Source organism: Nannospalax galili, unplaced genomic scaffold (genome assembly GCF_000622305.1).
Source record: "Nannospalax galili isolate Female #2095 unplaced genomic scaffold, S.galili_v1.0 scaffold734, whole genome shotgun sequence".
Classification (NCBI taxonomy): Eukaryota; Metazoa; Chordata; class Mammalia; order Rodentia; family Spalacidae; genus Nannospalax; species Nannospalax galili.
Genome location: NW_008337073.1, coordinates 5,173,535 through 5,199,489, shown reverse-complemented (window position 1 = coordinate 5,199,489; position 25,955 = coordinate 5,173,535). Strand labels below are relative to the sequence as shown.

The following is a 25,955-nucleotide window of genomic DNA, read 5'->3' as shown; positions in this document are numbered from 1 at the left end:
CTTAGCCCTGTAGGGCAGACATGGGCCATAAAACCTCATGTTTCTTGCTCGTAAGAAACTTATATTCAAATTGTTCTTTTCTGTGTTCCTCTTCTCTTCCTCCATCACTTTGGATTGTACATTTTAATTTCTCACAGATGATATCTTTTTTAAGAACCTTGCCTTCAGAAGGGAAATTAACATACACCTTTTGGAGTAGCTTCTGGGCCTAACCACTGTGCTATGTACTGTATAACTAACTTCCAATTTTTCATTTATTCATCTATTCAGAGTATGTTTGTTGAGCAAATATTACGTGTCAGGCAGTATAATATGTGGTCATATGGGGCTTTCAACTGTAAAATGTTCTGGAGGAAGTAAGATTCTTTGTCATGAAAGAGTTGACAGTATACAACAGGAAAAAATAATTAGAAAGAATGTCAAGTGTGCTAACTTGAATAGTGGTGGCTGACCTGAGCCCTTGTGTCAGTTCAGTGTCTTGTTTATTTAAGCTTCACAGTGGACTCTTACACACATTTTATAGGCAGGGAAATTTTGGCTTAGACCCTAAGTGTAGATAAGAAAATTGAGCTTAGATATCTGATTCAAGAGCTTAGATAGCTGATTCAGGAGTTTGAAGTTTTAACCACTGCCCTGTCTTATGTGACCCAAGTTAAATAAGTATTAAATCACGTAATATTGATGCTAAAGGTCTGTCTTGAAGATAATCCTGGCTTTTCAGCATTAGACTACTACGGTCTGCCCATCCGTGCCACACATACATAAGCCTGGCCCAGCCTGGAAGGGGGCTTATATTCATGGAAGATGAAGGAGGAGGGCAGCTCAGGGTGAGGTCAAAGGAAAGAGTGAGCCCCAGGAAAGGTCAGGCATCTTTTCCAAGTCAAGGAGAGCAGAAAGGGCCCAGATGGGCAGCAGAAGCCCCAAGGACAGAGGATCAGCAGAGATCTCATTCTTCAGTTGAATTTTGGCAGAGGTCGTGTTTTGAGTGGCAGAGGGTTAAGTTAGTTGGAAGAAGCGTACAAGCTGCCTTCCCTGGTCCCAGCATCCTGTCACTCAGGCCCATTCTGTGCAGCTACTCAGGTTCAGGGGCCAGAGTAAATTTAGGAAATGACTTTGACAGCCCCACCCTGAGCTGTGTCAGCCTAAGCTTAGGGTTAGTTCCCAGATCAGAGAAGAGAGTGTTCATCTCTCAGAGCAGAGCACTGATGTATTTACCACCCTGCTGGAAATCCATCTACCTCCTGAGGCGCTGCTGACCATTGACAGTTCCTAGAACCAACAGGAAGTCGCATCCCAAGTTCCCTGGCGCCTGTGCTTGGGGCTCCTATGAAGGAATATTTCCCTGGGGAATTAAACACCAACTACAACATCTTGTTCCACTGAACTCTCCTGTCATTCACTGATGGAATTGTATTTTGCTCCTCTTTTCCCCTAGTATATCCCTTTACACTTTTCCATTTCCACCACTATGCTCAGCTTGTCCATCTCAGCAATGATTACATCCGTCCTCTTCTCTGTCATTAATAAAGATGTTAAATAATTCTAAACCAAATACTCACCCCTGTAGGGCCCTACAGGACACTTTCCTTTAATTAGTTGTGCTACCTTTCATCTCTCTTATGTCCTTTGACTTCAGATTTCCAGCTGGTTTTGAATCCATGTGACTTTTCATCTAGTTCTGTTTGAACTAATTTCATGAGTGAAAATCTGAGAGACATTTTATCAAGTGTTGATTCAGGTCCAGGCCTACAGAGAGCTTCACTATATTCTGATTTTTTTTTCTAACAAATTAATAGTGCATAATTTGGTCTTAGTAAACTGAACCTTCCTAATGCACCTCTTTCTGGTATCTTTTCAATCATAGTGATATTTCTATTTATGATTATTTTATAATCATAGTGATTACCCATTAATGTCAGGGAAATTTGAATTGTGTTGATGTCAGACTTCACATAAGGTACTTGTACCATCAGAGTTGATCCTCAAACATTTTCAAAGAGAACTGTTACTAAGTGGTTTTGTGATTTCCAATATCTTGTGATGACTTTGTTTTTGAAAAAAACAAAAAGAAACTAAGTGGGTGTTCTATAAACCATCTAGTTAACCATGTTCTACCGTGCTTTCTTAATATGGAGTTTTTAGGTGTACCATCACTTAAAAATAACCCTTGCCTTTTAGAACAGAGCTGACAGGAAGTGGACTCCTCTGAGGTTAATTGGTAGACCATACTGGGCTGTGATGGTTGCAGGCAGTGGTATCTTGATTTGATGGATGGAAATCTTGAACATAGGAAGAGGGATCTCATTGTAGAGCTGTAAGAAATCCAATCTGTATCCAGCCCAATTATGCTTTTTCAAATGAACCCTTCTATGGACAAGTTTGAAGGCTGGCCACTTCATATCAGTTTGTGACTTGACTCTAGATTAAAATACAGAGTCAGATCTGCAGTAGTAAGTAGGTGAAACATTGTGAGAGGTACTGTTCTTTCCCTGTTTGTCTTTTTTATATTTGAAAAAATGATCAGCAAATATAGAAAATGTCATATTTCTAAGAATTGTTACAGCCATGTAGTATAGATATAGCTGTCTAGAAAACATTTTCTTATATATTTGCACTATTTGTCTAGGGGGTTCCTCTTGGTAGCTCTTTAACCCTCTTAATAAGATGAGGGGAAGTTCTCCAAGCAAACAAAGGAGAGCTAATCTGACCCTCTTTGAAAGCAGACTGCAAACATCTGTTTCCATAAGATAGGCCAGGCCTAGACTCCATCCTAGATGGCCAGTGGAAACTTCTCTAAACAATAAGGTTTCCAGATCAAATCCTTTTGATGTACCAAGACTGTATCTACTCAAGGGGAAATAAGAAGTTAATAAGAAGATGTGGCAGGTCCTCTGATAGTTTCTAGAGCCATTAAAGGATAAAAATGTAACTGCCTTTAAAAATGTATTTTTCAGTAGTTACAAGGCTCTCTTTGTCCTCTACCAAGTGCACAGGGGTAGCATGTGCTTTGCAGTTTATATGTTTGCTTCAGCTGACAACCATGGTGTAAATATAAGAGGCACAGAGAAACATAGTTGATTTGGAGGTACATGTGATCTACATTAAAGTTTACAATGAAAAAGAAATTACGGGCTGGAGAGATGGCTCAGTGGGTAAAGCACTTGCCTGTACAAGCATGAGAACCTAAGTTCAGATGCTCCACACCAACATCAGGCCAAACTCAGCAGTGTGTGTCTATAATCCCAACACTCCTAAGATGAGATGTAGGCAGAGGCAGGAGGATTCCCAGAAGTTCCAGCACCAGCTAGCCTGGTGTATGCAGTGGTGAACAATAAGAGCCCCTGGCTCAAACAGGGTGGAAGGTGAGGACTGACACCTGAGGTTGTTTTTTGACCTCTACACATACCATGCCACACATGCTGACACACTCTTGAGCTTGCACAACACACGTGCATGCAAACACACACACACACACACACACACACACAGAGATTTATAATTGTGTCTTGCTTCTCTAAGAAGATGATGTTCTGTTGTAAAGCAGAGGCTGTAAATTTTCTCTACAAAGAGCCAGGCATGTGTGCTCTGTTGAAGCCATGCAGTCTTGCTGGAAACAGCCGGAGACACACAGTGACATACACACTGTGAATACTTCTGAACAATGACATTTAAACTTCACGTGTTTTCATATGTTGTGAAATATGATTCTCCTTTCACCATTTTCTTCATGGGCCATACAAAAGCAAGATTTGACCCAAAGGCTGTAGTTTGTGATATCCTAATCTAGCATACAATACATCATGCCCCATCACATCTGGCATTGTCATTAGGACACTATAGGTGCTCAATAAACACTTGATCTCTTAGCTGTCACCATGCAAGACTGCAGAGTAAGCCTCCTGCTATACAACACACACTTGACATTTGCAAGGGATTTATCTCGAAGTCGTTGCTAATCCCCCCATTCCAAGTACCACTCTAGCAGATAATTCCCCCCCCCCCCGATAGAATGCAGTCAAGTATAACAGAATAATTAAAGTGACCCTTTCAGGCCCTTAGTGATTCAATATATACAGGGCTAAAGTCCTTTACAAAGTGATTAATATATAAAGTCTGCCACCAAAATCAATTCCCTGTCACGTTACATCATTGCTGTGATGACATTAATGATGAATTTGCCACAATCTGCAAGACCAATCCATAGTAATAATGAGTGATGGTAACTTCTCTTCCATATAACACCTGGGTTTACCAGGGAGTTGAGTGAGAGAGCATTCATTTCAGCAGGATGGGCAGTGCGGCAGGCCAGAGAGGGCTGTTCTAAGAAGTGCTAGGCCCACGCAGCAGCTGAGCATACTCTTTTGCCTCAAAAAGCAGAGGTTAAGTAGGGGCTAGGCATCACGGTTCTACTAGGGGCTTGGTATCTTCCTGATGGACTTCATCCTTCATGTGGGTGTGGTGTTCTCAGCATTTATGGTTTGGCTCGGTGTCACATGACTGTGTATCTCTGGACTTTCAGGTAATTTTCAGATACTGAGTGAGTCCTAGTTTGTTTCTCCATTGCTGTGACAAAACACTCTGACCAATACCAACTTGGGGAGGAAAGGGTTTATTAGGCTTACATCTCCTGGGTCACAGTTATCAGGGAGTCCAAGGGAGGAACTCAGGGCAGGAACCTGGAGGCAGGAGCTAGAGCACAGGCCATGGAAGAATGCTGCTTACTGGCTTGCTCCCTAGCCCCTGCTCAGCCTGCTTTCTTATGCAACACAGGCCCACCTGGCCAGGGGTGGCACCACCCACAGTGGGCTGGGCCCTCCCACATCACTCAACAATCAAGAAGGTGCCCCACAGACATGGCCACCGGCCAGTCCTATGGAGGAAATTCCCCAAATGAGGTTCCCTCAACCCGGGTGTGTCAAGTTGACGCTAATGGCATCCAGCATAAAATGTGACTGAAGTTCACGCAGGCTAAGATCTGCTGTACTTTATATTGACTAGATCTTGGAGTGGAGAGGGTCTACAACTGAACAGCAAGGTGATCCGTTTGAAGGGTAGTTGTGTCTGTAGGAGAGACATAACAGGCAGCAGGACGGTTTTGTTTTCAAAAAGCTAAAACGATTCTTGCCTTCTCAGGTTTTTTTTTTTTTCAGGGCTATTGACCAGACCTTGCAAGTGTAGCAGGGAAGAGGTATAGGTCTGAATGACAGGAAGCTGTGTCAAGGGACTCACAGTCTTGAAGTATGCCTAGGAAAGCCAGAGAGTAGGTCCTAAGGTAACTGCCAGTCATGGTTAGTCACAAAGTTTAGGCATCCAGCTACTTAATACTGGTTGAGCTAGTGGATTTATAACCCTCCCTCTACCCCCTTGATTGGAACAGTCTAACTGAAACAAATAAAAAATACAAACTCCTTCCTAGGGAATTAAATTTATCCGGAATGACATTTATGTCAACTGAATGATGAGTTTGCTGCTGGCCTCCAGTCTGAAGACGTCTTTCCTTTCTCTTCATTTTGCTTAGATCATGAGCCTCAGGAGGGTGTGAGGCAGAAAGCGCGTTCTCAACTCGAGTGATAGCTCACTCCTCAGAATGTCAGGCTCTTCAACTGCATTTTCAACTGTCTTGTGAGACAAAGACTAATTGGTTTGACCTCACGCTGTTGCATGTTGAGAGACATGAATCTTCAGCTCTCTTCCTTGAATTCATTGATTTCATTAAACATTGTCTGCTTGTGTTTGCAAAATGTTGTAGTTTCTCAGTGGTTTCTTTGCACTGTAGCACATCAACAAAAATATTTTTGGAACTATGCCATTTTATAGCTTTGACCTCCTGTTTAATCTTTTATTTCCAATAGGTCTTCTACATTAAGGCCATTGAACCACAGAAGATATCGACCTTAGGGAAGAGTAACGTGATAGTTACAGGAGCAAACTTCACCCAGGCATCAAACATCACAATGATCCTGAAAGGAACCAGTACATGTGATAAGGATGTGTGAGTTGAAATGCTAATGATTGGTCCTCAGCAAAGTTAAACCCTAGGCTAAAGCACTTTCAGTGGGCTCAGGACTTTATTATCAAATTATTGTCCTATACTGCAGTGGGCCAATTAGTCTGAGTATTTAATATATATCATAATTACAATGAGTAAACTATTGTTAAAGCTTCATTTGAAGTTCATTGTAGGGAGACTCTGTTTTGTGTTTCCTCCTCTTCCCCCCAGATCTCAGTCCACAACAGTTTCAGGGTGTTGCTGTTTGGGACCTTGATTCATTTTCACAAAGTCTAGTATATAAAGGAGCCAATTCAGAAAAATAGTTGCATACCTTGGAAATTGATAAAGTTATAGAACAACTCTTGCAATATGCTACCCAAAGTTGAGAAACAAAAATTTGATGTAGAAATGTTTTTTCCTTGTAGCTTTCTTCTTTTTACTGGTTTGCTTTTCATTTCAAATAATGAAATACTAGGGCATGTAGCAATAGTAAACAAAACTAAACAAAATACCCCAAACAAATATCAGGTCAGTGTGCCCTTTGAATATAGCCCCTAAGTCATACCTATGGCTTCTTTCCCCCAACTCATCCTAACAATGAAACTTAGAGGAAAAACATTCAGTTTTTTTTCATTGATATCCTTAGGCAAGCTGTTACACCTCCCCCAGAAAAAAAAAAAAAAAACTATTATTGTGTAATAATAGCATGACAGATAAATTGAGTTTTCTGCTTGTTAACTTTTATATGTTGGGGCTAATTTGAAGTGAAAAAAAAACAAAAACAAAAACCTGTCGAAGTCTACATGAACCATAATACTGAGCTTATTTTTCTCATGGAAGTGCATTTAAGGCAGTCTGCTGAAGCATGATATTTTGGTTTTTCACTACAAAAACAGATCTGTACAGCACTCTAATCTGCCATGCTTATTTAATTCACTGGCTGTGTGTCACTGCCTTTCCTTCCCCTTACTGCAGTAAATCTGGCACACCCATGATCTTGAGGAGAAAAGGCACCCATCACCAGCTTTCCTCTGTACTAGAGCAATCCAACACACATTAGAGGCTGTATCTATGCAACCTAGGTATTTTTTTGTGTGCCATTTATCCTGACTAAATACCTTACTGCAAAGATCTTTCATTTTGCATGGCAAAATCTGTGAAGTTAGACACCTGTGCCCTCACTGAAAGGCAATCAGCCCACTGAAAAATAAGCCGTTTGGGGCGCATTATCCTGTTTCCGGCTCTTTATGTGCTCATTTCCATTCTGAATGCATCTTGTGATGCCACAGTTATTAAATTAAATGACTAAGACACCTTTGTGCATGTAGCATTCCAGTAACCATGTACATGTGGAGAACCCAAGTTTGTGAACAGTTGATGTAATAATCCAGTTAATCCTATACCTGAGCCCATGCTGTAATCCAAAACTCTTTTAATATGGAAATATTAAGTGAGTGATTATTTTCAGGGGAAAAAGACGAGCGTAGTAGTGGAGTAACCCATTTTCCACCTCTCTCCTTCCAAAATTTATAAACAAGTTTGGATTTTAATGATCCAAACATTTGGCAATGAATTTCTTAGGGCTTTGCTCTGAATGGAAATCCTAAAATGTATATCCAAGGTAGGGTAAATACAAACTGACTCAATGTTTTTCAGATTTGCCTTCTCATAAGATGTCATAATAGGATTAAAATGAATAATCATGCACATATATACTTTCAGTAGTAAAAACGGATTCTCTTGTAGCATCATCAAACTGAGCAGGAGTCTTAATGATGTGTGCTTTCAAGGGTCATCATAGGCACAGGAGACATTGCAGGTTAGAGAAGGAATACCATAGACAGCTTTGCTTTGACTCCTGAGGGGCATCAAAGCAGCTCTTGCTGGGTATCAGGAGTACACAGGACAGTCCCTGCCAACTCCCAGTCTGGAAGCTCCTGTGGAGGCAGCTTAGCCCCAATGCCCATTGACTTTGAGATCTCTGGGCTCCTGAGGTAGCCTCCAAGCTCTTTGAAGGGTGGCATTGCCATATCTTAGCCTCCCAGTACTTGGAACTACCTTTTTTTAAATTTTTTTTAATGCTTTTTATTATGGAAAGTTCAGTACATAGTCAAGATAGATGAGTATAGTGAATGTCTTCATAAACTCTTAAAGTTTGTGAATGTTTTTTCTAACCTTGTTTCATCTTTCCTTTCTACTTTTTTTGGAGGGTGGGGGGATGGGCGAGCATAGTGGCTGGAGTGGCAACCCGGTGTCACCTCCCTTCACTCGTCCTCAGGTGTGTCTCTAACAGATAAGAGCAGCACTGCGGTGCTCCACAAAATGAACTGTAATTCCTTAATAGGGCGTAATTCCCCTTCCTTGTCCACTTTCTGTTAAGGACTGCTGAGGGGCAGTGGTTACTTCTTCCTTTCCCACTTCTAAAGGAAATGCAAATCACCAGACAGAAAAGCACCAAAAAAGGAGGACCCCAGCCCCAGCTGTTGATTAGTCAGAAGCTGCCTGAAGCTGATTGTTCATGCAGTGCTGTAGTTCAAGTGAAACTCATAGGCTGTCACCTTGGGCAATCAACTGTGCTGAGTGTCTGCATCATGTAAGAGTTCCTTTTCTGCCCCCTTCTAGGATCCAGGTTAGCCATGTGCTAAATGACACCCATATGAAATTCTCACTTCCATCCAGCCGAAAAGAAATGAAAGACGTGTGCATTCAGTTTGACGGGGGGAACTGCTCTTCTGCGGGGGCCTTGTCCTACATTGCTCTGCCACACTGCTCCCTGATAGTTCCTGCTGCCACCTGGATCAGGTACTGTCTGGATCCACAAAGAGCTTTTCTTCTTACAGTGAAAGGTCATGTGTGTAAAGATCATGAGCTTTATGTAAATCCATCCTGCAGTGGTAGCTGCATCTAAATTCCTCTTCAAGAGTTCTTCCAAGGATTTCTTCCTGGAAAAACGTACACCTGACACGCTGGTGATCCTGTTGTTACATAAACACTGTGAGCACATCCTGGTTTTATTTTGCAATGGCTGCCAGGAAACTCGTAGCTCAAATGTTTGTTCAGCCACAGTATCTCTTCTTAGTCTAGGTTCCCAAGGCCTTCGACACTGTATGCCTCTCATGCTCATGGCCTAAGGCTCCCCTTTCACAGCTTTCATTTTCTCATTTTTAGAGTGATCAGTTTTGAATGCTTTTGGAGAAATATTGGGAGCTATAAATAGCCTCTATCTTTGAGAGATCCTTCTGAAGAGCCAGAGCCAGGAATTCCAAGATAAATGCTTTCAGACAAAGCCAATTGATTAAGGGGGAATATTTCTCTTCCTAGTCAAATTTAAATTCACATTTAGATTTTGGAGTATAACCCTAAAGGGATTTTTTCATCTCACACGGTATGAAGCTAATTTTCAAAGAACTCTCTAGCTAAAACTATGGACAAAGCTTTGAGGGGAAAAAAATAAAAGAGAAAAAGAAGAAAATCACTTCTCGTATTTTAAGATTAATGCGAGAAGTAACAGTGCTCCATGTTTGTCTGCTAGTGCTGCCATAATAAAATGTCACAGATGGGGCAGTTTAAGTAGCAAATCTGTTTGCTCTGGGCTGTGGAACCGGAGTCCAGGAAGGTGTGGAGAAGGTCAGCCTCTTTCGAGGAGGTGTTTCTCCTCAGTTGCAGATGGCCATCTTCTTCGCATGCTCTTCCCTCCATCTGATCTGCGTCCTAATTTCTTCTCATAACAATACCAGCCATATTGGATTAGGGGATTAGGGTCTACCAAGCCACCTCATTGAACTTTCATTACCTCTTTAATGACCTTATCTCACTGTGAGATATAGACCTAGTGGTAAAGTGCTGCCTAGCATGTGTGGTTCAGTCCCTAGCACCAGACACCCCCTGCGACACCCACACCTACATACCAAACACCCCAAACCTATCTCTGTATACTTCCACATGCAAACTGTACAGCCCATTGGAGTGGCCTAAGACTGAAATCCCAAAAGCAGGGCTCTTACATGCATCTCCTCTGCTCTGGCACTAATTATGTCCTACATACAGGAATAGATCAGATAAAGGCACTCACCACGTGCCTAATATGGTATATCTACCAACCTAGTTAACCCTTACAAGAAACCTGAAACATTTACTGTGGGTTGTGTCTTTGGCAAGGGTTGAACTGAGATATGGATATGGTTCAAACAGTATACCCAGTTCCCTGATGGTAGGGCCCAGGATGTAGTGGTATGTCTCCACAGTGTCCTGACATTATTACTGTCCTGTCATCATGGCCAGGCTGAACCCATGTGTCTCAGTTGCTGCTGGTCTTTGAACTTCGAACAGGTGCTGCAGTTTGGCAGCAGTTGAACACACTTGGCTTGGTTTTCTAGTAATTGTGACAGGTTGGCAGGCGACCATTTGGACCCTGCCACCTTGTGGCTAGAGGGCTCAAAACCCAGTGTCTTCTTTCTGCCCTACATATTGACCTGCTCTTGTCCATCTCCCAGTCCTTTCATCAGGAGGTCTTCCAGTGTTAGACCTGACATAAGCTCCTGTCCCTAGAACAATTGACTGATGATCTGAGAATGGGGGTGCCAGGGCTGCCAGAGCTGTGGGCAGCTATTTATTTCATACCCAGTGACCACTTTGCTTATATCTAATGTCACACCAAGAATATGTGAAGTCATTCAACCTGGTTTTGGTGAGATATACCTCCTCTTTACACTGAAACAGAGTGTCCCAAACAGGAATTTATACTTCTTTTTTTTAAATTTATTTTTATGTGTATGAGTCTTATGCCTGCGTGTATGTAAGTGCACCTATGTCATGCAGTGCCCACAGAGGTCAGAAGAGGGTGTTGGATCCCTTGGAACTGGAGTTACAGATAGTTGTTAGCCATTATGTGGGTGCTGGTTTTCAAACCCTGGTTTTCTGCAAGAACAGCCAGTGTTCTTAACTGCTGAGCCATCTCTCTAGCCCCTAGAATTTATAATTCTAATGTCAGTTTAATTTAACCTTGTCCAAAATGTTTGCCATCTCACTAAATAAAATATAATTGGGAGGTTGGAAGTTTGATGGTGAAAATTCTCAGAGTAAAGCATCTTCACATAGATTTAACAGCAATCAAATGAAATTCTGTTTGGTGAAATGCTTTCAAGGTATAACAGATGATCTGATTATATGTGGCAAAATAGCACGAAAAAGCTCAAATTCTATTAAAGAATTTGGGCATTTTCCCAGAATTAAAATAGGATCTGACCTGAATTTTTATATGTATATGTCTTAAAAGCCATGAGTCTCATCTGTACAGCACTCATCAAAGAAGCTTCTTTTTGCAACAGATGGAGGCTACTGCAGAGTTGCACATCTGGTCAGGCACTGAGAACATACGTCTGGGAGATGCCCAGTACTAGGTGACACATCTGCAGTTGAATCTCTACAACTAAGGCTCATGGAATATAGTGGAGTAAGGGGTAGAGATGGGTAATGCATCCCTCAACTCTCACCACTGAGGCTTCCGTGCACAGCAAAGTGCAATGCACACAGAAGGCCACAACTGGCTGAGTTTTGGAGAATAAGAGTGTAGGATGGGACTCCTAAATGGAACCTCATCCATCCTCAGCTCAGGGACCATTGCAGAAGAAGGGGCAGAAAGATTGTAAGAGCCAGGGCTGGTTCATGAACACAGGGAGGTGGAGGCTTCCAGGCCACTGGAGGCTTGCTCATGTGAACCTGTGGTAGTGGTGGCATCAAGCACAGGACCCATGTCAGCTCAGTTAAACAAGAGCCATAGGGGAGGTGAGATATAGGTGGCAGGCCAGCACTAGATTGAGAACTATTTGAGACTGATTGCTGCTGGGTGAGGGGGAGTATGACTTACATATGACCACTGGATGGGCTGACTAGACACCAGTGGACACATTTACACTGAAGGACATTTGGGTACAAACATCTGAATGAATAGGACTTAACATGTATGGCAGAGTGCATGGGGTTCAGTGGGGGGATGGGAGAGGTATGGATGGGGGAGAGGGTCTGTATTTGATTGGGAAATGCTATATGAAATTTTAAAAGATCAGTAAAAAAAGAAATGCAATTTGCAAAACAGTGTAATTTTAAAAGTTTTTATCGTGTCATTTAAAATAAAAACTCTTAACAACAATAGCAAAACCCATGAGTCTGTAGCCAGTATCCTTTAAAGACTTTTAAAATTGTCTTGCATTTGAAATTAAAATTAGTTAATTGTTTCTCAGATATTACTAAGTTTAACATTAATTTTGAATCAATTAGTGGTTTTGGTCATAAGTGTAAAATGATGGTGGCTTACCGTTGTCACTGCTATTGTTTCTTGCAGTGGTGGACAAAATATAACAATCATGGGCAGGAATTTCGATGTCATTGACAACCTAATCATTTCACACGAGTTAAAGGGAAACATAAATGTAAGTCTCTGGTTCTTTCATAGTAAGAGTTACTTTCACTCATGCTTTTATTTTCATACCAAACTGTGTTAGGGATATTTTTATTTTTTAAAAATCCATCTATTTTTATTTTATGTGTATGAGTGTTTTGGCTATACATGTATAGGTATACCATGTGCATGCAATGCCCACAGAGGCCAGAAGAGGACATCAGATCCCCTGGAACTGGAGTTATAGATGGTTGTTATCTGCCATGTGGGTGCTGGGAACAGAGCCCAGGTTCAAAGAGCAGCCAGTGCTCTTAACCACTGAACCCTCTCTCCAGCCCTGGGGATATGTTTTATTTCTACGACTTTGGTATTATATATGTCTCCCTATATAGGTTCTGTTTGTGCTAAAACAGAAAAAATTAAAAAAGACCTCGTTCTTAACGGTGTTTGGGATAGCCATACAAAGGAAAGAAATTAACTTCATATGAAAAGGCTTGCCATTTTCTCCTTGTGTGACTTGTAGCAAATCACTTTAATGAGACAATACTTATGAATATGTGTGAAAGTCTTTGTGGATGGATGAGGTATGATGTACAGAGTCTGTGAGGAGTAGGTGGTGGTGGTCCAACAGCAAGAGGGAGGTCGGGTAACTTGAAGGCCCAGAAATCCCATCACATGTTTCTTCTCATCCCTGGCTCCTGCGTCCCATGTGGCCCCTCTGTCAGCTCCCACCTTCTCTTGCCTTCCATTTCCCCCGCAGTGGAGATGGACGGTGGACGGGGTCTGGTCCCCACTAATGGCTCAGTTCTCACAGAAGGGCCTTTTGATTTTCTCGGGAGCCTATGGATTAAAGCTGTGGATGCCAGTGATGAGGCAGAGAGGAGTCTGGGAAGAACTTCAGCTGCAGCTTGTGGCCTCTGAGTATACTGCTATTAGGTGGCTCCTGAATGTTCTCCTCCTTTCCTTCCTTCGCTCCCTTTCTTTGATGAGAGGGATGTGATAGGAGCAGCCTCGCTAGGACCCATCCAACCACTTCCTGTCAAGGCAGCAGAGCTAAGCATGGCCAGAAACTGTCCTATCTGCAACCATTGTGGGTTCAGACCTAGACACAGTAGGCCTCTGATCCATCCTCCTTGAGTCTTGTCCAACACACATCCATTTTCTGATGTATTTCCCAGCCAGTTCCCAGCCTCACACTCTCTGATTCCAGCCATGTCCCCATGATGCCAACCCATCCAGTTGTGCCATGACATTCTGGCCTGAGGATAGCCTGAGCAGTGGACTTGTTCACCTTCCCAAATCATGTACAATTTATTGAACACCTACTGTGAACAAAATATTTTTCTGGTTGCAAGAAGAAAGGGTAAATAAGCTACTACCTCCCACTGCCTTCGTGGAAGAAGTCAGACTTGTACTGGACTTGGAAGCTGGCATCACAGGTGGATTACATGTTCTAGATCTTCTGGTCCCTTCCAGTTCAGAAACCCCAGGAGTCACAGAAAGCACCATGTGAAAGAGAAAGTATGAGTGAATAGAATTGAGACTGCACAGATAGAGCAGGATGGGAGGGCTGGATGGGGGGGGTGGAGGCAGGAGCAGGGAGGAGATGGTAGGTACAGAAGGCTGCTTCCTCGCCTCCTGTGCTGAAATACCACTTAATCTTGCTCAGTTGGAACTTAGAGGATAGGTCAGTATGGACAATAGAAATGGCCGAAAACTACATCGGACCCTGCAAGACAGTATCATATTGAAAACATTGTTCTTCATTCTGCAAGGGCTCCCCATTGCCCCTGGTTCTGCTCATGCAGATGACCAGGCATGGCTGAGACCTGTTCGGGTGTGACTGAGATATCACCAGACCCCTGCAGAACTCTCCACCGGACTCCTGTCAGCAGGGCAGGTCTAGTGGGCTGGCAGTGGTGAAGCTGATCATTTCAGCATTCTTGGTAAAGGAAGGGTAGGGATGAGAGCACTGAGGATGGAAAAAGAATGTCTAGGCTGGAATATGGCAGCCGCTTCACTTTCAGGGGTCAAAGAAAACAGGATGGCCAGGGAGGGTGGTGAGAATTTGCTCAAAAATTAGGAGTTGGTTGGCAGTACAAACAGGTAATGCCTTAGTGGTAAGAGCTGCCATGATCCTGCTGCTGATAATCTTTCTGGAAGGTGGTAAGAAACCAGCCTGCTTGGGGCCAAGGTTGCTGAGGAAGTGGGGCTGTGGTACAGTGGTTTTCATCTTATCACAGAAAGGCTAAGGCAGGACAGAGGGCTAGAATTTGCTAAAGTGTTCGGGTGGAGGGAGGGCATGCTTCAACCAGTGTGGCCACCGGTGCCCTTCTTGCCTTTTCTTCCTCCACTCTGAAATGAGAGAAAACAAAGGAATGGTTTTTCCCACCTGACATATTTCTTTGCTTGTGTTTTAGTCCTTCTCTCCCTCTAGCTCTCCCTCCTGCTCTCCCTCCTTTCCCTTTGTTACCCTACAGTGCTGGGAATCAAAGCTGGGGCCTCCAGCATACTAGGGAAGCACTCTACCACATCCCCTGCTCACTCTCCTTTAAACACCCATCCACCTCCCCTTACCTTACCAGCAAGATTTCTTTGCCTAGCTCCCTGCACACTTGAAAATGGCAATTTATTTATGTTTGTTTGTTTATTTATTTATTTATTTGTAAATAAACCTACTTATAAGTTGAGTCATGCTTCTCCTTGATTCCAGTTTTCATGCCCCTCATTTCATGGGGGAATCTACTGTCCTTTTAGCTTTTTGGCCCTGCTATTTTCTGTTATGCTTGAAAAAGCCTGTTCCTCTTTATGGTTAGGGACTTCTGCTAATGCTGTACCTCTGACAGAGGTTCCCCAGGGTAGCAACTCTTGCTAACACTGCAGGAGGCTCTCCCAACACACAGTGACTCAGCCAATTTCAATCGGGTCAGCAGCTGGCCTTGCTGAGGGCTAGGCTCTTAATTCTCTTCCTGAAGTTTTCAGGACTCAACTACACTAGCTTGGAGGACATCTTAGTGCTTTGGGCCAAAATCTTCCCCCTTTCCTAGCCTACTTCTCTTTGCATAGCCTTCTGGCCCCCGTTACATCGTCTTCTCTCAGCTTCCCTGATTGCCAGTACTAATATATTAGCCAGCCTGTGTTGAGTGCTGACTATGTGTATGCCAGACACTAAGCACTTTTGCAGGTATAACCTCACTGTAACACACATTCAACTGAATGAGCTTTTACCTTGTCCCATTTTATTTAGGGCTAATTTGATCCTATGAGGTCTGTAGTATTGTTAGCCTGGTTTTACAGATGGGAAAACAGACGTTTCTGGAAGTTTGCTTCCCTGGGTTACTTAGCACTTGGAGCTGGGGTCCTTCAATGCCTGATATGCTCCTTCCTTCCCTCCAGGTCTCTGAATATTGCACAGCGACTTCCTGCAGGTTTTTAGCCCCCAATTTAAAGAGTTCCAAAGCACGTACAAATGTCTCTGTGAAACTAAGAGTCCAAGATACCTACTTGGATTGTGGCACCCTGCAGTATCTTGAAGACCCCAAATTTACAGGATACCGAGTAGAATCAGAGATCGACACAGAATTGGAAGTAAAAATTCAAGTATGTTTCTTTCTTTCTTTTCCTTGGTGGGATGTTCCCGCCCTGGCTGTAAAGGTATGTGTGTAAGGGTGTCTCCGTGTGCGCTCTGACTTCTTCTTTGTTTTGTTCACCTCAGAAAGAAAATGACAACTTCAACATATCCAAGGGTGACATTGAAATCACTCTCTTCCATGAGGAAAATAAGCAATTCAATTGCAGTTTTGAAAATATTACTAGAAATCAAGATCTCACTACCATCCTTTGCAAAATTAAAAGCATCAAGAACGCAAACAGCATTGCTGCCTCCTCCAAGAAAGTTCGAGTAAGTCACCTGGAAGTCCCACAGGCTGTCTTTATCTGGCTGACCCTCAGTTGGAATGCAGTATTTCGTGGATTTTTAGATTTTTCTCTTTAAATAGAAAATAAACAAAGAAACTACTGCGAACCCAAGCATAATTCCACCAGTATAACAGGCAGGATCCATCCATGTGCCTGTTTGAATGTCAAAGCTTTGAACACAGCATTGTCTGTAATCCTAATGAGCCTTGATAGCTTTTGTTCTAGCCATACATTTAGACCATAGCATCTGCAAGCAGCATCTCCAGACTCACTGACGACTGAGCTGTTACTGTTTTCCTAAATGGGGAGGTGACTCGTCTTAGCAGAAACCCCAAATAGGAGCCTATTAGGCACAGCCAGGGCAGCACTAGAGTCTGAGGCCAAATAACCTATGGGTTACAAGCTGCTTCCTCCTCCTTCCTCCTCTGTGCCACACTTCCTGCAGTTCATCTTTTCTCCGACATGGCTGAGGGACCCTCTGAGAAGGGAAACACAAGAATCACCCTTTCCAGTGTTTGTGGCATAATAGGCTCTGCACGGTTTATATCAAAGATGCTTTGTGGAATTGGGGCTGTAGCTCAGTGGTAGAGTGCTTGCCTACCCTGCACAAGGCCCTGGGTTTTATCTCCAGCACTGCAAAAAGAAAAAGAAAAAGGTTTTGATTTGTAGTCACAAATAATTGGTTCAAGGACAATAAACAATGTATCAAACTGAAAGACAAAAACAAGTGTGTGCTCCTGCCCTGTGTGTTAAATGTTGCTTAATAGCTCTGTGGCCTTAGGTAAGTCATTTGACTTCCCTGAACCACCCATGGCTTAATTGTTTTGGTCAAAGAGGTATCAGTAATTACAAAACCAACAACACTGGGACTGGAGAGATGGCTCAGCAGCCAAGAACACTGGTTGTTCTTGCAGAAGACCCGGGTTCGAATCCCAGCACCCACATGACAGCTAACAACTGTCTGTAACTCCAGTTCCAGGGGATCCGACAGCCTCTTCTGTCCTCCGTGGGCATTGCACAACACGGGTGCACTTACCTACACGCAGGAAATACATGCATACATATAAAATAAAAATAATAAAGAAAATATTAAAACAAAACAAAACCAACAACACCTGAACCTGCATGTGCCTGTCTTTGTGTTAGCTGAGCATCGCAGTTTGCACACAGCTCCTGAATGCTGTGCTGGGATATGAACACGGCAGAGCAGAAAGCCGGTAGAAGCGACTGCCTTTCCAGAGCTTCCCTTTGAAGACACACAGTAACGAGCAGTAGAGAGGACAATGAAGTTGGGGAGGAGGGATAGACAGCCCAGCGCTGACTTTATACTGGTATTCAGAAACTGTTGCTTACAAAAGTGACATTTAAGTGAGGGCCCTGGGAAGGAGGAGGAAGAGGAGCTGTGGGCAGGCTGCAGAGGTCCTGAGGTTGGAACAGGTCTGATTCACACCCACAGGGACAGTATAGAGTGGAGGAACTGAGGGAAGTATTCCCAAGAGGTTAAAGAGTTCACCAGGAGGGCTAGAGATTATTAGGACCATTTAGACCATGGCAGCCTTGAGCATGACTCTGAACAAGTAGGGGCTCAGGTGATCTGACTTCCTACAGCATAGAGCACACTTTGGTCCTCACCACAGGCCACCCAGAGGCTCCCTTCAAGATCCCATTTCAGAGATGACAGAGTACAGGTAGATGGCAGACTAACAAGATTCTACAAGTAGGGAAAATCTGGGCTGACAGATCAGCGTCGCCTCAGCCATTTGGCTTGGTGCTTCCTAGGGGTGTTGAGGGTCCCAAAGAGCCACATGTGCTTAGTACTTGTATGTATATCAATGGAAAAAGAAGGCTGGACATAGAGTTTTCACCTTTTCAAGTTTTATTTACCAAGTTTTTCTTACAAAAAACAATTTCAGAAAGTGGAAAAGGCCTTTAGGGATCATCTAGTCAGCCATACCAAACTGGCTTTCACCAGAGAGTGTTGTATGCCTGGAAAGCATGAAGTATGGGAAAGAGAAAAGCGGGATTTCCCCTGCAGAATAAAGCCAGGGGACTTTCTGCCTCTGAATTAGCCTCTGCAAATCTTAAGCCTCAGGGCAAAGACAGCCAGCACCCAGCACACCTCACATATCAGGAAACGAAGGCACCATGATATCCTTCAGCTGCCAGTGACACATGGCTCATCTGCCCCAGAGATGGGCCTTAAACCTAAGTGTCCCACTCAGCACACCCCTTCTTTATCTTTAGGGGGAAGCATGGGGCTGGAACTTGTGTGCATACCTATGGTGCTCAGCTCCACTGGGTCTAACGGTGCCCTTTGCCCCTTCAGGTCAAGCTGGGAAACCTGGAGGTCTATGTGGAGCAGGAGTCCGTTCCTTCCACTTGGTATTTTCTGATTGTGCTTCCCGTCTTGCTGGCGGTTGTCATTTTTGGTAAGTGTCCTGTTGGAGTCTGTCTGAGAAATTATTCCTCAGGGGCTTCTTGGCAAGCAGGCAGACTTTTGGCTTTCAGGGACTGTTTGCTTCCATTAAATAATGGGTGAAAACCCAAGTCCAAACTTTGAGAAGGGAATGACAGGTGCATGTTGGGGTCTTTCTAAAGAGTGTTTACGGTGCTCCATTAGCAAAAGACTGGATTACAAAGGGGATACCTTGGTGTTTGAGAAATATCCAGTTGGCTTCCCCAGTCCTTGGAATTGTGTATTTTGTTTATTTATTTACATTTTATTTATTTTTGATCTGAGACAGAGTCTTCCTGTAGCCACAGCTGGCCTGGAACTCCCTATATGGACCAAGCTGGCCTCGATCTCTCAGAAATCTGCCTGCTGGGATTAAAGGCGTGTACTACCATGCCCAGCTGGAATTGTGTTTCTAAAATGTCCATCTACATTTTTCCCTCAGTATCTGGGATTGGGGACTCCTGGACTTGGACATCTCATCCTGCCTCTTCCCCACCACATGCCACCTCCCTCCCCACCCACTTGTCCTGTTTTTCCCATGAGAATCAGGTTTTGGAAGTGTGTGTGTGTGTGTGTGTGTGTGTGTGTGTGTGTGTGTGTCCCATTCCAACATGCCATGCTTCCTCTAAGGAAGTCCCCATAGTGACTGTTGCTGAATGAGTCTGGCATACTGTGTTTTGTTGGGCCCCATGACAGATTTTTAGATTGAAGAAGTTGACATTTAATTAGGTAACTCACATTTTAACTTTTTGTTGAAAGTGTGAGAGGTACAAAGTATTGGAGCCCAGTTTTGTGTAGTATCATTTATTAGAGCTTTGTTACTACTACCCCCTAGAGACAGGACATGTGTTCCCTGGGTTTTTGTCCCAGTCTCTGCCCCTCCCTAGGGTCTTCACTCGTCTCTTTACCTGATACCTGGAGCCATTTAGTTTACAACCCCTTTTTTCTCCCTTTTCATCTTCACCAACTAATGTAGCACTTTGTATTTATTGATTTAGTATAAGTGGTGCCTTTCTGACATTTCAGGCAAATGGAGGCAGTGGCCAGTGCTTCTTTGGATCTTCTCACACCCTTGCTCCTTCATTCACTCATCTTTGCATCTGATTACCTTTTTTATATACAAAATATTTAATCTCTATTGTATTCAACACAATTATTCTTGATGCCACAGTAGACATATAAAATCATAGGAAATTTTGCCTTTCTTTAACTGTTTTTATCTTTTTTTCCCCACTTACTATGATTTTTATTTAAAAAAGAAAATAATCTGTATGTTGGAGTGCTGTATGGCATGTAGCATACTTCCCAGGCCCCTGTAACAATTTTTCAGGGATAGTCTAGGCTCAGCTCTGTGCAAACCCTGAATGGATGCAGGGTGCATAAGAGGTCACTGGGCTTTTAAGAGATGGGATCTTAGAGACAGCACTCATGGTAAAGATCCCCAAAAGTGACTGTCAAAGTAGAGCTATGTCTGGCCCTTACAAATAGCAGTGTTTCTGCGGTCTTCTCATTGGAGCAGCAATGTCCCTGCCAAGGTGGTCAAGGTCTTTGTGTTGCCTCAGACCAGTGTTCTTCCAGAAAAGGGGTCAGCGCTAGGTGCTGGGTACTCTCTGAGTCAGCAGACATTTTTCTTCTCCTTCTGCCCATCTCAAGCACTTGTTCTGGCCTTCTGCCCTCTTGGAAATCTCTGTGTCCCTCTTTCATGCAGGATGTTGGGGTTCAACGTGGAAGGTCCTGTCACTGTCCCATCTGTATGAGGCTGGACTAAAGCTTTGTCCCTTGATTAAAAGTGGTTCCAGGGGTTTCTCTTGTCCCCATGCTGTGGCCCAACATGCCTTGGAGGCCACAAAGTAGCAGCAGCAACATTGTTTCTTGAAGGTGGCTGGCTGGCTGTGCTGGTGAAGTGTGGGCACTGGACGTGTGGCCTTCATATGGCTCCCGTGAAGCAGTAGTAGGGTGAGAAGTGTTTGAGGCAGGAGTGCAGACAGGAGCTAGCTGTCCCTGTCCACTCTACCTTCCCACCTGGGCTCCAGATGGATCCTCCTGCATCTCCGGCCTCCCTTGCTGTCTCCAACCTGATCAGCAACTTATAGCTAGGACATACACAAGGAAACAGGTCAGGCCCAGGGTGGTCTTTGGTGTCCAGTGCCACTGTCTCCTCCAATGGCCCAGAGGCCCATCTGGAGGCTGGCAGCTTATCTGAGGAACTCACTGTGCATTTAAGTCCTGTGGAACTTTGTGGTATTCTCCAGTTTCCATGTTCATCACCAGTATTCTGTGATCTTTCTTTCAGGGTTTCTGAGTGCTTCAGAGTGATTCTTTGGCAGGAAGCCATTCCGGAGTGACTGGCCTTCATAGAACTGCCTCGGGAATGTCAGAAGAAAACTGGACTCAGGCTCTTTCCATCTTCCCTCACTCCTCAGGGTCCTAGCTGACCTGAGAAGGATGGAACCCTTCCCTCCTTCCGCCGCAGACATGGGGGCATTTTCTGCTTACTGTCAGCTAGGGATGTGGACACAGACACCCATTGGCACACAGCCACTTGGAATTCCTCTCCTGCTCTCTCCTTGGGTGTCTGTGTCTATGCCAAGCTGCTCCCCACTCTCTAGCTCTCTAGGATCAGCCTCCTCCAAGTTCAGTGGCTCCCACATCACTTGATACAGACATGATAAAACTAGTCTTTCACCCCGTGCTTCCTCACTGGACAAGGCAGGTGACATATCAAAGGAAGCCTTGCTGCTCTCTGGGTTAGGAGTACAGTCTCTAGTCACATATTTGCTTTGCCCAGAGGAGGATTTTGCAGATGTGAACTCTGAAGATGAGCAAGTCCATGATGAACTCTTGGTGGTACTACTCTAAGCTGCTCCTGGAGGGCTGCTCATGACGTGAGCCATGGGGACTCCCTGTGGGAGTGCTGTCCAGTGCAGGTCCTCTTCAGGAGGGATAACTTGTCGTCCTGACTCCTCTTCAATAAATACAGGGTGAAAGGCATTCTTCAACTCTGGCCACCTTTTTCTCTTCTCCATGACACTCAGGTCAAGGGGACAAAGTAAACATGGAGAGACTAGGGGCACTGGATGCCCTACTTAGAGGGAAGGAAGTGCAGGGGTCATGGCACTACTCTGCCAATTACACATTAAAAGTTCCAGAATGTGTGACTGCATGGGCTGGAGCAAAGTGGAAGCCACCGCCCATGCTGGCTTGCCATGGCTCCTATGTTGCAGTAGAGGAGGTTGTGTGAGTTGAGGGACAAGGCAGGAGCAAGGTGTGTTCTCGGGTCATGAGGGCATTTCCGAGAGGGGCTGTCACATAAAATATGTATTCACCTTGTTTCAATGGGGACACCTTACCAAGTAACAAATCTTCACTAGTGTCAACTGTGGACTTGGCACATAGAAGACAGGAGTGTGTATTTGTGTATTCATCCACATGTAAAAATGAGAGTGCAGTTGAGATGACTCAGGATGAAGAGTATGAGATGAGGGGCTGGTGCTGGGGTGGGCTGTGAAGCTCTCTGGATCTGGGACTGTACTGCCCAGTAGTCAGGACTAGCACAGCCAGTAATCACTCATCTGACCCTGTCCACTCTACTTTCCCACCTGGGCTTTTGATTCACCTTCCAGGCATCAGTGTTCTGTTGCTGTCAGCAAATTACAGCAAGAAACACACAGTCCAACAGGTTAGGCCCAGTGTGGTCTTCTGTGTCCTGATCCTCTGTCCCTGCTAATGACCCATAGACTCATCTGGAGGCTTGCGGCAGAGATGAGGTTCTCACTGTGCATCTAAGGTCCCATGCACCTTTGGGATTGTCCTTGGAATCTGTCTGATGATCACCAGCGCTCTGTGGATCTCACTTCTCACGGTCTCAGAATACTGCAGAGTGCTTCACTGGTGTGAAACCACTGTGGTGTCACCATGCATCAAGGAGCTGCCGTGACTTTCTCCTGTGGCTGTCTGCATCCATGCCAGGCTGCAATCTACTCTTGGATGTTAGCCTCCAGGGAGTTCAGTGATTTCAACAGCATTGTTTCACGGAGGTCTCCGTGGTCCTCACTTACTGCCAAGATTTTACTCCTGGACAGGGGTGGTTTCCTTTAGGCAGACAGGTGTGGTCTCTTTGGGGGTGGGAGGCAGTAGCATAAACCAAGGAAACAGTTTTTAGTCCTACCCACCAGGCCTTCCCAGCCCACATTATGCTTTTTTCAAGGGGCTCTGGGCACACTCTGGGGCTGGTCACTGAAGTCTCCTCAGCTGGTTCCAGGGCGGATCATCTGCCGCCTCTGTCTTTGTGCTGGGGCTTTCGCGTTTGGCTCCCTCACTGGGCAAGGCAGGTGATGTGTCCCAGGAACGTTTTCTGCTGTCCAAGTTGGACGTGCAGTCTGTGTTCACATCTTGGGTTTGCTAGGAGGAGGGGGGTTTTGCAGATATGAACTCTGGAAGTATGGAAGTTTTGATGAATTTTTGGAGGTTTTGCTGCTCCAAGCCTCTTTTGAAGTACTGCTCATGGAGCCATGAGACTATGCTGAAGGTTCGTTTGTTCAATGTGGGTTCTCTTCAGGAGGGTTGGCTTCTCAGCCTGGGTCCTCTTCAGGGAAGGCAGTTTGAGCGGCAGTTTTTGTCTTGGGCAACCTTTCTTCTCATCTCTTGTTTTCTCTGAGGTCTCAAAGGTCCTCCTCATTTCTTGGCAGGATTTTGCCCCTGTGCAGGCGTGGTCTCCTTTGGGAGGGGACACGTGGAATCATTAGGGTTGGGAGACAGCAGCATGAGGTGAGAAAGCCATCTCTAATTTTCTCCCGAGGCTCCTCCAGCCACCTGTTCGCTGCCTTAGAGAGGCTCTGGAAACCCCGTCAGACTGGCTGCTGAGTTGCTTCTCAGATGTTTCTGAGGCAGATGAGCTGCCGCATCTCTCCTGTGAGCTGCTGCTCTCATCCTGATCTTCCTCACTGCGCAGGGAAGGTGACATATTGCAGGAAGACTCGCCGCTCTTTGTCCTATGTTGTCTCTGGTCACTTCTTGGTTTTTTTCATAGGAGATTTTTGCGGATATGAACTCCCATGATTCAAGAGTGGAGATGCTCTCAGTCTCTGCTGAAGTGATCCCCTTGCATTCATCCATCTGAGGACAGTGTGGGCAAGGTTGCTCAGTGCCTGTCCTCCTCAGGAGAGAAGCTTTGTCCCTGTGGGCCCTCTTTAGATAGAACAAGGTGGAAGGCATGCTATGCCTTTGACTAGCCTTCTCCCCTTCATTAAGCTTAGGACAGTGGACAAAGGGAACATGGGAAGGGTAGAGACACTTGATGCCCTTTTTGGGGGCGCAGGAAAGATGAGAGCATGTACAGCATTGTTATCCAAATTGCCCCCGGAATGACTGCTGCTCCAGCATTAAATATGTTGCCATCACATCATTGAATTTTTGCAGTTTCAAAGATTCTTTGATTTCTTGAGGCCTATAGCCCATGACACACATATCTATGAGAACTGAAGGGTCTGGTTGGCTGGGGAGTTGTTCTGTTGTGCAAACTAGTGTGGAAGAAGGCTCTTCATCAGGGTTCAGCCACGGGTGCTGCATTAATTTGGTAATTGTGGGCTTCCTTCTGGGAGTAACTCTCAGCAACTGGGCAAGGAGATCTTTCAGGTCTGGGGAGAGCTGCAACAGCATGGTGTAATTAGCAGCTAAGATGTTCTGCTTGGTCCTGTAGTTCTCTGTGTCTCCAAATGGCAGCTTCCCCAATATGATGAAATACAGCACCACTCCCAGGCTCCAGATATCAGCAGCCGGCCCATCGTATTGTTGGAAACTAAAGAGCTCTGGGGCAGAGTATTCAAATGTCCCACAGAAACCATTGACCCTCTCTCCAGGGTTGAGTTTTCTCCCCAACCTAAAATCACCCAGCTTTATATGACCCTTCCCATCCAGCAGGATGTTCTTGGCTTTCAGGTCACAGTGGGCAACCCTGTTCTGATGACAAAACAGAACTGTCCAGGCTAACTCTAGGAAGAGTCTACAGGCCTCCTCCTCCTCCACATGCCCAAGCTTCTCCACATAGCTCTTCAGCTCTCCCCCGCTGGCATATTCCAGTACCAAGTACATATTTTCTACGGTGTTAATGACCTGATACAGTTTGATAATATTCGGATGTTGGAGCATTTTCATAATTTCAACCTCTTGCCTTATCAGGGAGCCATTGATTTCGGTCTTTTTTCAGCACTTTCACTGCCACTTCGGTAGCAGTGAGGCAATGGTAGCCGAGTTTCACGTGTCGGTAACTGCCTTTGCCCAGTGTCACTGAGATTTCATAGTGACTTGATACAGTGTTCTCCTCACACAAACTGGCCTCGAGGTCACTCCCCTTGACGACCTCACTTCTTGTCGAAATTGACCAGATGATCGAAGTCCGAAGTTCAACTAATCACTGACATCCAAGTCCAAAGAATCACCAGCCTTCAAGTCCAATCTTTTGTCAGTGTCCAAGTCCAACCGATCTCCAACCTCCAAGTCCTACCAACCGCCAACTTCCAAGTCCTGCCAACCACCAACCTCCATCAAAGCTCTCTGCACTATAAGGACAAGGAAACAGCCCCAGGCAGTGCATTATATACAGCTGTCTTTAATTCTTCACAATGGCTCCTTTGTGAGGTCAGATCAAGAGGACCAATCAGGGCTGGGCACAACCCTCAGTGGTTCTCTCATATCCCCCCACCCCCCAAACAGTGTGTATTACATTACTTTTCACTGGACCAAATGCTTGACAAGAAACAGCTTAAGGGAGGAAAGCTTTCTTGTGGCTCATACATTGTGGGCAAAGGGCAGGCATAGTGGTGGGAGAAATTGGTGGCCAGGGCAGGAAGCCCATGAGGGAGCTGATCACACTGGTGGTCATCTACTCCCCCTCAGTCACCCTCTCTGACAGCCATGCCTTACCGCCAAGCTTTTTTTTTTTTCATAATCATTATACTTTATTTAATTTTTAATAGCTACATGATTAAAAGTGTTTCACTACAGCTTTAACATATTCAGTAACACACTCCAGAGCAACAGTATATTTCTTTCACAAGTGGGTGCAAGTTTTTAGGTTCATAGTTGAATTAATATAGTTATATATTATTGAACTCAGTATAAGCCCTGTAAGACATAAAATTGGATGAGTTTTTAACCTTTAAAAAAGATCTCCATTTCATTTTAGAATATATTGT

At 44.5% G+C, this 25,955-nt stretch overlaps 1 protein-coding gene across 1 annotated transcript in view; it reads left to right on the top strand.

Annotated features, from left to right (window-relative positions):
- Plxnc1 (plexin C1) overlaps positions 1 to 25,955 on the top strand; it is a 162,803-nt gene that overhangs the window by 79,832 nt on the left and 57,016 nt on the right. The window contains exons 10-15 of the mRNA XM_008832087.3: positions 5,853 to 5,992; positions 8,615 to 8,794; positions 12,333 to 12,420; positions 15,786 to 15,989; positions 16,105 to 16,290; positions 18,634 to 18,736. Of these exons, the coding sequence (XP_008830309.1) occupies positions 5,853 to 5,992; positions 8,615 to 8,794; positions 12,333 to 12,420; positions 15,786 to 15,989; positions 16,105 to 16,290; positions 18,634 to 18,736 (901 nt within the window). The remainder of the gene's footprint in view (positions 1 to 5,852; positions 5,993 to 8,614; positions 8,795 to 12,332; positions 12,421 to 15,785; positions 15,990 to 16,104; positions 16,291 to 18,633; positions 18,737 to 25,955) is intronic.